The following is a 13,020-nucleotide window of genomic DNA, read 5'->3' on the forward strand; positions in this document are numbered from 1 at the left end:
TGATGTTTTACATGTAAAAATTTCTTATTTTATTGTCTTAGTATTGAAGGAAAAGTATCTCATTACATTGTTTTAAGAACATGGCTTTAAAAGTGGCCATCAGATTTTAAATTTAACAAACTTTAGGAGAATTCTGTTGAAAAAGGACCCAGGATAGTCACGAGAGTACTGAACCAGCCTGAGCTGGCTAGGTATGGATCTCGGCCCTCCCAACCTGAGTTATTTAGGCAGGTCTCCTCATGGCCTTCCAGGCTTCTGAGGTGGTTTAGGGAGTCACTAAATGTGCTGATTGGATCTTTGCAAATTTGTATTTCCAAGTCCAGCTAATAAGCCCTCGTTGCTGCTAGAATTCTTTTTGTCTCTTGCTGACTTTCTTCGTCTCCTTCAACTGCCCATGCTTCTCAATTTGCAGGCACTTTCTTTCCCATCCCACTCAGGATCCCTCAACTCCCTTGCTCATCTCTCAGAGAAGTACTCCTCCCCAGAGGAAAAAAGCACCCCTCATGTCAAAGGCTCAGCTTTCCTTGTTCCCTGCTTTTGTTTCCAGTCACTTTCTGTAACTTGGTTATCTTTCCATTGACTCCTTTCCCTCTGTCAGCATACATGTTCAGGTCTTCCCTTAGATCTCTTTTTTTTCCTTGCCTTAATTGTTGTTGTTCATGATGACCCTTTTATGTTGAGCCACCTTTATTTTTTCTTTTCTTTTCTTTTTTTTTTTTGAGACGGAGTCTCGCTCTGTCGCCCAGGCTGGAGTGCAGTGGCGCGATCTCGGCTCACTGCAAGCTCCGCCTCCCAGGTTTACACCATTCTCCTGCCTCAGCCTCCTGAGTAGCCCGGACTACAGGCGCCCGCCACCGCGCCCGGCTAGTTTTTTGTATTTTTTAGTAGAGACGGGGTTTCACCATGTTAGCCAGGATGGTCTCGATCTCCTGACCTCGTGATCCGCCCGTTTCGGCCTCCCAAAGTGCAGGGATTACAGGCTTGAGCCACCGCGCCCGGCCACCTTTATTTTTTCAAGCTGGAATACCTCACAGTCTAATTTTTTACCTCACCATTGAGGTCAGTGTCAGGTAAGGCCACCAGGATCTAAATGAAATTGAATAACCTTGTCTTTATTTTCCCTATTTACTCTCTTTAACCCTGCTGTAGCTTTTGACATTAATTGGCTCCCTTTTTTGAAATTCTTGGTAATTATTTAATCATTTATTCACACTTTTTTGTTTCTCCAACAAAGGATATGAGACACACCTCTTTTTTTTTTTTTAATTATACTCTAAGTTGTAGGGTACATGTGCACAATGTGCAGGTTTGTTACATATGTATACATGGAGACACACTTCTTTTATTGAGTCTATTATATTCTTCTGTAAGCTCTTGGATCTCTTCTCTTGTCCTCTCCTCTTTCTCTGCCCAGAATATAATTTCTGTTGTAAGACTTATAATTTAAAGCCCGTCTCAAATACCATCTCTCTTTGAATATCCACAGCACTTTGTACGTTTTTGGGTACTATCTAGTTGGTTTGGTTGCACTGTATCCAGTTTTTAATTCCCTTTATTATATGAAATCCTTGAGGCCTAAGACTGTGACTTACATCTCTTGTTCCTAGAATCTCTCATATGTTTATTGAACTGGAATAAAAGATATTGAATCTTAAGTTTTTATGGGTTTTTTTTTTTTTTTGAGACAGAGTCAACATACTCTTTTTCAAAATGCTGTAGAAGCTCAGAGGAAGAAATTATTATGAAGAAAGTAAATTTGAGCTGAGATGACTAGGATTGCCCAGCAGAAGTACAGGAGAAGGGCATTCAAGTCTGTACATAGGTACAGAAATTTGAAAATACAAGGAGGTTTGACAAGGGGTTGTGCTGTGTGGGTACAGAGTAGATTATTTTGTGTGTGTCTGGGTAGAGGGACAAAATGGGATTATGGTTTTGAAATGATTCAAATTACACATTTTTTGCAGCATGAAGTGATGTTGTATCCTTCTAGGTGCATCATATCTGGAGGTGCATGAGGTTGTTTAACCCATATTGGTGGTGTTAGCTTTATTCACTTAATGTGGCATCTACCATGTTTTCCTCTGAAAAGTTGCTGTTCTTTTCTTTGTAGTTAATGAGAATTTGCAGCAAGATGCTTTGAGATGATACCATTTTTTCTTTACTTTTTACCTGGCATTATTCTGTAAGGAAGAACTTTCCGTTGTCTTCCATTTCAAAATTTATTCATGTATTTATATATACATACATACAAACTCATGAATTCTTATTGTATTCACTGGGTTATAGTAAAGTGGTATCAATTATTTTGATTTTCAAAATGCCCCTGATTTGGCCAGTGGGAACCTGATCAAGTTGATTCGTTTTTCCCTATGATTCCTTTTAGTAGTTCCTTACTTTCTAGCACAAGAAGAGATTCCAGCCTCAGCCCTAGGATCAGTCATTTCTCTGAGTCCTGGTTCCTTTCAGTAGAGAATGGTATATGGAAACCACAAATGGCTGTTAGCTGTGTGCTTGTTATTATTACTTCTAGGCCTTTTCAGCAAGCGCAGTAGCACACGCAAGCATTACTTTAGTTTTGTTTTAAAATAGATATTTAAGGAATGCACACAATAATCTTAATGTGATGTATGTCTGTTTCCATACTCATGTAGTCACCAGTTTGTTAGCAGTTAGAATGAGGAATTTATAAAACTAGTTAAATGTCACTTGTATGTGACAACTTTTTAAATTTTATAGACTAGAGTTACCAGAGACAGATTTTTTTTTTTTTTTTGAGATGGAGTCTCCCTCTGTCATCCAGGTTGGAGTGCAGTGGCACAGTCTCGGCTCACTGCAACCTCCGCCTCCTGGGTTCATGTGATTCTTGTGCCTCAGCCTCCTGAGTAGCTGAGATTACAGGCGTGTGCTACCATGCCTGGCTAACTTTTTTATTTTTAGTAGAGATAGAGTTTTGCCATGTTGTCCAGGCTGGTCTCAAACTCCTGAACTCAAGTGATCCACCTGCCTCGGCCTCCCAAAGTGCTGGGATTACAGATGTGAGCCACTGCGCCGTGCCATCAGAGACAGTTTTGATCAGTGGGAAGAGCACCTTATCTACTTTTTGATCACACTACTGGCTTTGAGCATATTAATTTAGCCTTTTCCTTATTTAGAAAATACTGAAAATACGTACTTTAGGGATCAGAAAATATCAAATTCAAAATATCTGCCACACATTGTAGTTGCTCAATAAACTGTTGGTTTTTAATTTCCCAATGCATTTTCCTTTCTTCTTTCCTATTTCTCTAGTCGTGTCACTGGTTAAAGGTCAAAAATGGTTCTATCTTAGTTTAATTTAATTTAATTTTATAGAGACAGGGTTTTACTGTGTTGCCTAGGTTGATCTCAAATTCCTGGAGTCAAGCAGTCTGCCCACCTTGGCCTCCCATAGTGCTGGGGTTACAGATGTGAGCCACTGCGCCCAGCCTGAAAATTGTTTTATTTATTAATTACAAATATTACCTAGGGGTTTAGGAAAAAATGAACTTAAATTTTTAGTACAGAATGGGGAACATATCCAACTCATTGAAGCCCACAGCTTGGCCAAAGAGGATCTTATCATATCTCCCACCATACCTCTATGAGGTTTCTTTGTTTGTCTTCCAGCTCTCAACTCTGTGGGCTGTATTTCTATGTGTGATGGAACCATGTGCCTGCTCTGAGGTCATGGGGAGTAGCTGATTACAAATGAACCTGATATTCCCTGAAACTTATGTGTACTGTACAACCATCTCCAATCAGAACAAACTGATTACTGGTTAAATTTTAGTTCTAGAGATGAAGGTTTGATTACAGTGCAGGACTTTATAATCTTCCCAAACACTAAGAATAACAGCAACCACTGTTTTTTTTAGATAGAGTCTCACTCTGTCATCCAGGCTGGATTGCAGTGATGTTATCATGGGTCACTGCAGCCTCAACCTCCCCAGGGTCAGATAATCTTCCCACCTCAACCTCCTGAGTAGTTGGGACCACAGGCACACACTGTCATGCCCAGCTAATTTTGGTATTTTTTTTGTAGAGGTAGGGTTTTGCCATGTTGCTCAGGTTGGTCTTGAACTCTTGGGCTCAAGTGATCCACCTGGCTTGGCCTCCCAAAGTGCTGAGATAACAGGCGTGAGCCACCATGCCTGGCCGTCAACCTTTTTTTTTTTTTTTTTTTTGAGACGGAGTCTTGCTGTGTCGCCCAGGCTAGAGTGCAGTGGTGCGATCTTGGCTCACTGCAGCTTTTGCCTCCTGGGTTCAAGCAATTCTCTTGCCTCAGCCTCTTGAGTAGCTGGGACTACAGGCATGCACCACTAGGCCTAGCTGGCTAATTTTTGTATTTTTAGTAGAGATGGGGTTTCCCATGTTGGCCAGGCTGGTCTTGAACTCCTGACCTCAAGTGATCCTCCCACCTTGGCCTCCCAAAGTGCTGGGCTTACAGGCATGAGCCACTGAGCTCGGCCTTTTTCTTTTCTTTTCTTTTTTCTTTCTTTCTTTCTTTCTTTCTTTCTTTCTTTCTTTCTTTCTTTCTTTCTTTCTTTCTTTCTTATCTTTCTTACCTTTCTTTTTTTCTTTCTTTGTCTCTCTCTCTTTTCTTTTCTTTCTTTCTTTCTTTCTTTCTTTCTTTCTTTCTTTCTTTCTTTCTTTCTTTCTTTCTTTCTTTCTTTCTTTCTTTTCTTTTCTTTTCTTTTCTTTTCTTTCTTCTTTCTTTTCTTTTTTTTTTTTTTTAGACAGAGTCTTGCCTTGTCACCCAGGCTGTAATGCAGTGGTGTGATCTCATCTCACCACAACCTCTGCCTCCTGGTTTCAAGCGATTCTTGTGCCTCAGCCTCCCGAGTAGCTGGGACTACAGTTGTAGGCCACCAGGCCCAGCTAATTTTTGTATTTTTAGTAGAGACGGTATTTTGCCATTTTTTCCAGGCTGGTCTTGAACTCCTGGCCTGATGTGATCCACCTGCCTTGGACTTCCAAAGTGCTGGGGTTATAGGCATAAGCCACCATGCCTGGCCTCATCAACCATTTAAAAAAAATTATTTCAAATAACTTTATTAAGACCTAATTCACATGCCCACAATTCACACATTTTAAGTGTCTGTTCAGTGGTTTTTAGCCTATGACAAAGTTGTGCAGTCATTACTGCAATTAATCTTAGAATGTTTTCATCACCTCAAGAGAAAGTGTGTACCCATTAGTAATTCCTCCTTGCAGTCTCTGGCAAACACTAACCTACTTTCTGTCTCTATGGATTTGCCTGTTATGGACATTGTATGTAAATGAAATCATACATTATATGGCCTTTGGTGACTAGCTTCTTTCATTTAGCATAATGTCAAGATTCATCCATGTTGTGGCATATATCAGTACTTGATTCCTTTATATGGCTGAAGGTTCCAATTTCTCCACATTCTGTCATTACGTTTTGTTATCTTTTTAATTTTAGCCATCCTAGTGGTTGTGAGGTGGTATTTCATTGTGCTTTGCATTTCCCTGATGGCTATTGATGATCAGTATCTTTTCATGTTTATTGGCTATCTGCGTATCTTCTTTGGAGAAAAGCCTTTTCAGATCCTTTGGCATTTGAAAATTGGAGTCTTTGTATTTTAATTATTGAGTTGTAAGAGTTCTTTCACAATCACTTTTTGAGGGCCTGGTGTGTGCCAGGACCACACTAGGTGTTTCACATGTATTTCTTTCTTTAATCCTCATAAAAGTCCCACACATTAGGTATTCCTGTTTATAGATGAGACTGATGATCAGAGTTAAAATAACTTATCTAAGGAGAGAGAGCCTTGAGTGGTAGGAATCAAGGTTCTAGCTGAGTGCAGTGCTTCTGTTCTCCTGGCTACTCTGTGCTCTCAGTCTTTGACATTGTTGTAGCAGAGCCTGTTTTAGGCCTTAGAATGAAAATTTTAAAGAATCATGGAGGGAATTCATATACTAAGTAAGATATTTGCTGGTTTTTGTCTTCAGGTTTCCTTTCAATGTTTATATACTAGATTTATTCCAGGAAACATATATAAACCAAATTAAAAAAAATAAAACCAATTGGAATTTAGTAAAAGAACTTTTTATGTAAAGAAATCATGAGGAACATCCTTTTGTGAATGTGAATACTCTCTGAGTTTAATTTGATACATTCAGTTTTCTTAGGGCAGGGCACATATATAAATTTTAAGGAATGAGGTGTTTTCAGAAAATATTGATAAAACTTGACATATTAACTTTTATCTTAATCTGGATGAAAAGCTGGTTAATCACTAACTTCATGAACTTTTCAAAACAAGCAAGATAAAAGACACATCTGTGACCTTTGGGAACATGCACGACGTGGCAAGTTTGGAAAAGGGCACAATGATGATTAAAAGTAACTGAAAAATTGGACCAGTGAAATGAAATTGGCTTGTGGAGAACTAGTTGTGGCTACCTGATTTTAGGTTACATATTCAGACTTTTGACCAAGACAAAATAGTGTACCATAGATAATTCTGCTCTGAATGGAACAGGAAGGAATTAGGAGTTAGGCAAGGGAGAATTCAGTGTAACTTCAGTTCCATTCAGTTACTATTCACCAGTGCCTATGATTTGCTGGGAACTGGCAATACAGAGATTTTTTTTTTTTTTTTTTTTTTTTTAAGAAAAAGTATGGTATCTGCTCTTATGCTGTTGACATTTAGTAGGGTTTCACAGAATAGGAGTTTCCTGAATGGGCTGGGTCTCGAAGGGAGAAATGGAGTTTGCTAAGGTGGAGGTATTCTGGAGCCAGGGTGCAGCAGTGGCAAAGGCATAGAGGTGTGAGGTGGCATTCTGTGCTCTGAGGACTGCACAGAGTCTGCTTGCTAGAGCTAAGGTTCCATGCCTTGTTCATATATTATGATTCCTCTAGTAGGCTGTCTTTTCAATTTAGACTCTCCACACCCTCCCTTTCACCCTCACTCTCTGCTGATTACTTTGCCTTATGCTTTGTTGAGAAATAGAAACCATTAAACCCAAACTGCCTCAACTTCCATCCAAGACCTACAGACCCACTACACTAGAATTACACCCATCTGATCCTCTTTCTTTGCTTGAGTCTCCTCGTCCTGTCACAGGCTACAAGATTTCTCTCCTTCCATCTCCTTGCTCCAGGTTCCTCACCATCATCAGGCATACCTGTTCTGATTTGTTCATCTTAGATGAAACCCAGCCTTTCTAAAAATCCTGATCTGCTACAGGATGGATGATCCTTGAGAACATTATGCCAAGTGATATGTCAGTCACAAAAAGACAAATACTATATTATTCCACTTAGAATCATAGTACCTAGAGTAGTCAAAATTATAGAGACAGAAAGTAGAACGGTGGTTGCCAGGGGTTGGAAGCAGGGGAAAGTGGGGAGTTACTCTTTAATGGGTAGAGTTTCAGTTTTGCAAGATGAAAAGAGTTATGGAGATGAAAGGTGGTGATGATTGCACAACATTATGACTGTATTTAATACTACTAAACTGAACACTTAAATATGGTTAGTATGGTAAATTTTATGTGTATTTTAACACAATAAAAAATTGGAAAATAAAATATGTTTTAAAAGTTACAGGACTCTCATATGCCCACATCCAGGAGGAAATGCTACATTTCTTTCTTTCTTTCTTTTTTTTTTTTTGAGACAGAGTCTTGCTCTGTTGCCCAGGCTGGAGTGCAGTTGTCTCCTGGGTTCAAGCGAATGCTTATGCCTCAGACTCCTGAGTAGCTGGGATTACAGGCGCAAACCACAATGCCCAGCTAATTTTTGTATTTTTAGTAGAGACGGGGTTTCAATATGTTGGCCAGGCTGGTCTCGAGCTCTTGACCTCAGGTGATCCACCTACCTTGGCCTCCCAAAGTGCTGGAATTACAGGCGTGAGCTACCACGCCTGCCCAGAAATGCTACATTTCTTTAAGAGATTAGTCAAAATAAAGATTTCATCTTTATCCTTCCCCACCAAAAAAAATACAAAAACAAAAACAAAAAAACCCACAACTCTTGATACCACCACATTCCTCTCCAGAGACCACCTCATTTTACTGTTCCACTAAAACTAATGTCTCAAAAGAGCCACGCTGTGTCTATTTCCCTCTTCTGTTCACTCTTCAATTCACTATATAATCTGACTTCCACCCACTGAAGACTGCTTTTGTCAGGGTCATCTGTACTCTCCATGTGCCACATCTAGTGGGTACTTGACCTTCGGGCAGCATTTGACAGTTTGCCCCTCCTTCCTGAAATCTTGCTCCTGGCTCCTGTGACACCATTCTCTTCTGGTTTTCTTCTCGCATCACTGGCTGCTCTTTCCCTTCTGTCCCTGGCTTCTGAGTATTGGAGGTCTAAAGGGCATTGTCCAGGGCTCTCTTGTTTCTCTATAATTCTCTTACAGTCCCTGCCCAGGGATTTAAATGCTTTCACTATGCTGATGATTACTCCATTTTATCTCTAGCTGGCCCTCTCCACTGAGCTCCAGACTCTCATATCCAATGGCTTTCTTGTATTGTAAGATATTATACTTACTGTGCCTTAAACAGAACTTGGATCCCCTCTATTCCCACTACATTCCTCCTTGTCCTAGTAATGGCATTTCCATCACCAAGTTATTCAGGCCAAATGCCTGGGTAATCCTTGCCCTTTCCTCTTTATATCTCCCTCACCCCCACAGCAAGGCTTGTGGATTCTATTTCTATTTTGAATCTATCCCCACTCTCTATCCACTGGCAGACTGCCTCTGTAGTCCAGGCCACCATCACCTCCTATCTGGATTATTCCAACAGCCTCCTAACTAGTGCCCGCTCCTCTTGCTCCTCTCCATCCTCATTCATTCAGCACACTGTTGTAAGAATAATCACAAATCAAACAATTTCACTTCCCTGTTACCATTTCTGTGGATTTCCAAATTCCCTACTTTGGCCTACCTGCATCATCATTTGGCTTGCCTTGTTCTCCAATTTCATTTCATGTTACTCTCCCCACACCTACTGTATTGTAGAGACTCTGGTCTTACTTAACTTTCTTTTAACATACTCCTGTCTCCCTCAGGATCTTTGCAGTTTCCTCTTTGAATGGCTAGCTCCTTTTCTTCCTTTAATAAGGTCTTAGAGGTCATTCCTTGAGTGTCCTTCCTAAAGTAGGTTCCTTTTTTTCTAATTTAAAATTATTTTTTATTGATGCATAACTGATGTACATAGTGTCAGGGTACAAGTAATAATTTAATACATTCGTGTAATTTGTGAAGATCAAATCAGTATACTTGGGATATCCATCACCTTAAATATTTGTCTTTTCTTTATTTTAGAAACATTTGAATTATTCTCTTTTGAATTATTCTCTTTTTTGCTGTTTAGAAATATAAATGTATAGTAAACTATGGTCACCCTACTCCTCCGTTTCATAATACTTGGTACAGTTTGCAGTTATTTTGTGTTCACTTCTTTTTCTCCTCCACTGGAAGAATATAAACTCAGTGAGTGCAGAGACTGGGTCTGATCCGTTCACCGTCATATCCCCAGTGTTTTGAAATGTCTTGCTTGGCATGTAGCAAGAAGTCATTAAATATTTATGAAATGAGGCCAGGCACGGTGGCTTACATCTGTAATCTCAGCACTTTGGGAGGCCTATGTGGGAGGATTGATTGAGCCCTGGAGTTTGAGACCAGCCTGGGCAACATAACAAGGCCCCTGTTTGTACAAAAAATCTTAAAAATTAGCTGGGCATGGTGGCATGCGCCTGTAGTCCCAGCTTACTCGGGAGGCTGAGGCAAGATTGCCTGAGCCCAGGAGTTTGAGGTTACAGTAAGCTATGATTGGACCACTGCACTCCAGCCTGGGTGACAGAGTCCCTGTGAGAGAGAGACAGAGAAAAAAAAAAGTATGAAATGATAGAAGGAAAAGGGAAAGAGAAAGGAGCACTGTTTTTTTTTTTTTTTGACAGGGTCTAACTCTCTCACCCAGACTGGGGTGCAGCAGTGCGATCATAGCTCACTGCAGCCTCTATCTCCCAGGCTCAGGTGATCCTTCCGCTTTAGCCTCCTGAGTAGCTGGCACTACAGGCACATGCCACCATAATAGAGTTAATAAATAACTTACTTATTTATGTAGAAATGGTCTGGTTCCATCACCCAGGTTCAAGCGATCCTTCCACCTCAGCCTCCTGAGTAGCTGAACTACAGGCAGGCACCACCATACCAGGCTAATTTTTGTATTTTTTGTAGAGTTGAGGTTTCGCCATGTTGCCCAGGCTGGTCTCAAACTCCTGAGCTCAAGCGATCTGTCTGTCTTGGACTCCCAAAGTGCTGGGATTACAGGTGTGAGCCACTGTGTCCAGATAACTATGTTATTTATTTTTTTGTTTCTAAATTGTCTCCTCCACTAGCATGTAAGATTCATGAAGGTAGCTTCTTTGGTTTACTGTATTTTCAAGAAAAAATTCTAGCTCCTAATGAGCTGATTATGTGTTGAAAAAATGGGAAGAAGAGCTTAATTGTTTGTTTGTGACGGAGTTTCACTCTTGTTGCCCAGCATGGAGTGCAATGGCGCGATCTCGGTTCACTGCAACCTCCGCATCCTAGGTTCAAGCGATTCTCCTATGTCAGCCTCCTGAGTAGCTGGGATTACAGGCATGCATGCCCAGCTAATTTTTGTGTTTTTAGTAGAGACGGGGTTTCTCCATGGTGGTCAGGCTGGTCTTGAACCCCTGATTTCAGGTGATCCGCTTGCCTCAGCCTTCCAAAGTGCAGGGACTACAGGCATGAGCCATCTCGCCTGGCCAAGCTTAATTATTTTATATGCTTACTAAAGATTTCCTTTGGATAAGATTTGCAACATCTCTGTTCTTGTGGTTTTTGAAAATTTTGAATATTACTATCTTATAAATGTTGAAAAACCTAGTACCTCTGTGACTCCATGAATTGAAACGGTTTCTTTCCCCCAGTTCGTTTAGAACTCATCAAATTGAAGCGGCTCCAACCAACTCTGCAAGTGATGGATTTAAGGCAAATCTTGTCTTTAAGGAGATTGAGAAGAAACTTGAAGAGGTAAGATTTATGTAAAATATTGCCAGGAAGGACCTTGAGGCTAGAGGAAGCAGACACAGGTGTTGCCACGAGGTGGTACAATTGAAAATTTATATCATGTTTTCAACTATTGAGTGTAGTTAGATTTCTGAGTGTCTATTAAGGCTTCCTTGTAATTCTAAAAGAAATGCATTTCAGTAATGTATAAATCTCCAGATTTGAGCTTAAAAAACTATGATAAATACTGTTAAAATTGTCGCTCTTTTCTAGGTCCTCTTTGTCAGAGGGTTATTCAGTTATGGGCAAAGTTCAAATGTAAAGGGATTCTAATTTATTTTGGTATAATTTCCTTTGAATTAAGAAGGTCTTAAAATCATTCCAAAGAATAATATTTAAAACGAGCCTTTTTTTACATAGATCAAAATTCTTTGTAAAAAGAAATTGTGTTTTGATTTCTTAAAGTAGTTAAAAATTTTTTGTTTTAAAAATGATGCTAGTTTAAAAAATTTATACTATACAGAAATGTATGTTTATGAATAATATAAATTTTATACTATACTTTTGTTTTAACCTTTTAAACAAAAGTTTAAAATCTCCCCAAATTCTGCCACTCAGAGTTTACTGAAATGTTAACAGTGGTTAACGTTCTTTCAAACATCTCTCTCTGTGTATATTAACTTATAGTTTTAAGCTAGGGTCATATAATACCTGTTGTTTTGTTGTTTTGTTTTGTTTTGAGACAGGGTCTTGCTCTGTCTTCAAGGCTGGAGTGCAGTGGTACCATCTTGGCTCACTGCAACTTTCACCTCCCGGGTCCATGCAATTCTCGTGCCTCTGCCTCCTGAGTAGCTGGGATTACAGGCGCCCACCACCACGCCAGTCTAATTTTTGTATTTTTAGTAGAGACAGGGTTTCACCATGTTGACCAGGCTGGTCTTGAACTCCTGACCTCAAGTGATGCACCCGCCTTGGCCTCCCAAAGTGCTGGGATTACAGGGGTGAGCCACCACGCCCACCACAACACCTGTTGTTTTTTATTATACTATATATGCTGATCTATTTTTTATGTACAATAATTCTTGATAGGTAATAGTCATACTAAGGCAATCTAAAAATAACTCTCCAGGCAAAATTGATATTTATTTCATTGTTTTAAACTTAGAGGAATCTTGGGATCTCTTTCTTTTTTTTTTTTTGAGACAGAGTCTCACTTTGTCTCCCAGAATGGGAGTGCAGTGGCATGATCACGGCTCACTGCAGCCTTGAGCCCCTGGGCTCAAGTGATCCTTTCACCTTGGTCTCCCAAAGTGTTGGGATTACAGTCATGAGCCTCTGCTTGGATGTATTTCATTATTGATTTTAGATCTCAGACCATACAAGGCATGGTTACAGCCATAATCACAATGCAAATTACACATCTATTAAGGTGATCAAAGTGGGCTGGAATAAATAGAATGTTTAAACTGTATTTCACCACATTAGAGCCATGGTATGAAAGGCAAACATTGTGCTTATCTCATAACCCTTATTGTAGGCCAAAGGACTACTTAATATCTGAGATGATTGCACTGTGGATGGGAATACAGGTGATATAACTGATGTGTCTTGTGAAAGAACCCAACATTCCCAGGACTTTCATTATAATCTACAACCATCCTGAGGGAGAGCAGGGCCAGCCATTGGCCTAGAAGCTGCAGACCTGTCCTGCAACCATCTTGGGATGCATCCACATGGGGCTACCTGTTTTATAACCTGTGTTTTTCTTTGGACAGTATGTTCCATGGCCATAATCTAAATCTTTACCCTCTTTTTTTTTTTTTTTTTTTTTTTGTGAAACAAAGTCTCGCTCTGTCACCCAGGCTGGAGCTCAGTGGCACGATCTTGGCTCACTGCAACCACCACCTCCCTGGTTCAAGCGATTCTCGTGCCTCAGCTTCCCGAGTAGCTGGGATTACAGGCACGTGCCACCACACCCAGCTAA

General features: G+C 40.1%; 1 protein-coding gene across 6 annotated transcripts in view; it reads left to right on the forward strand.

Annotated features, from left to right (window-relative positions):
* The window catches only part of SCP2 (sterol carrier protein 2), a 124,535-nt gene that overhangs the window by 90,286 nt on the left and 21,229 nt on the right, over positions 1–13,020 (forward strand). For 4 of the 6 annotated variants that reach the window (XM_025394320.1, XM_025394328.1, XM_025394324.1 and 1 more), the window contains one exon: positions 10,958–11,060. In XM_025394320.1, coding sequence (XP_025250105.1) covers positions 10,958–11,060 — 103 coding nt within the window. Of the gene's footprint in view, positions 1–4,375; positions 4,399–10,957; positions 11,061–13,020 lie in introns of those variants that run through there. The other 2 variants (XM_025394333.1, XM_025394334.1) reach the window with 2 other exon arrangements.

This window comes from Theropithecus gelada, chromosome 1 (genome assembly GCF_003255815.1).
Source record: "Theropithecus gelada isolate Dixy chromosome 1, Tgel_1.0, whole genome shotgun sequence".
NCBI classification, from domain to species: domain Eukaryota; kingdom Metazoa; phylum Chordata; class Mammalia; order Primates; family Cercopithecidae; genus Theropithecus; species Theropithecus gelada.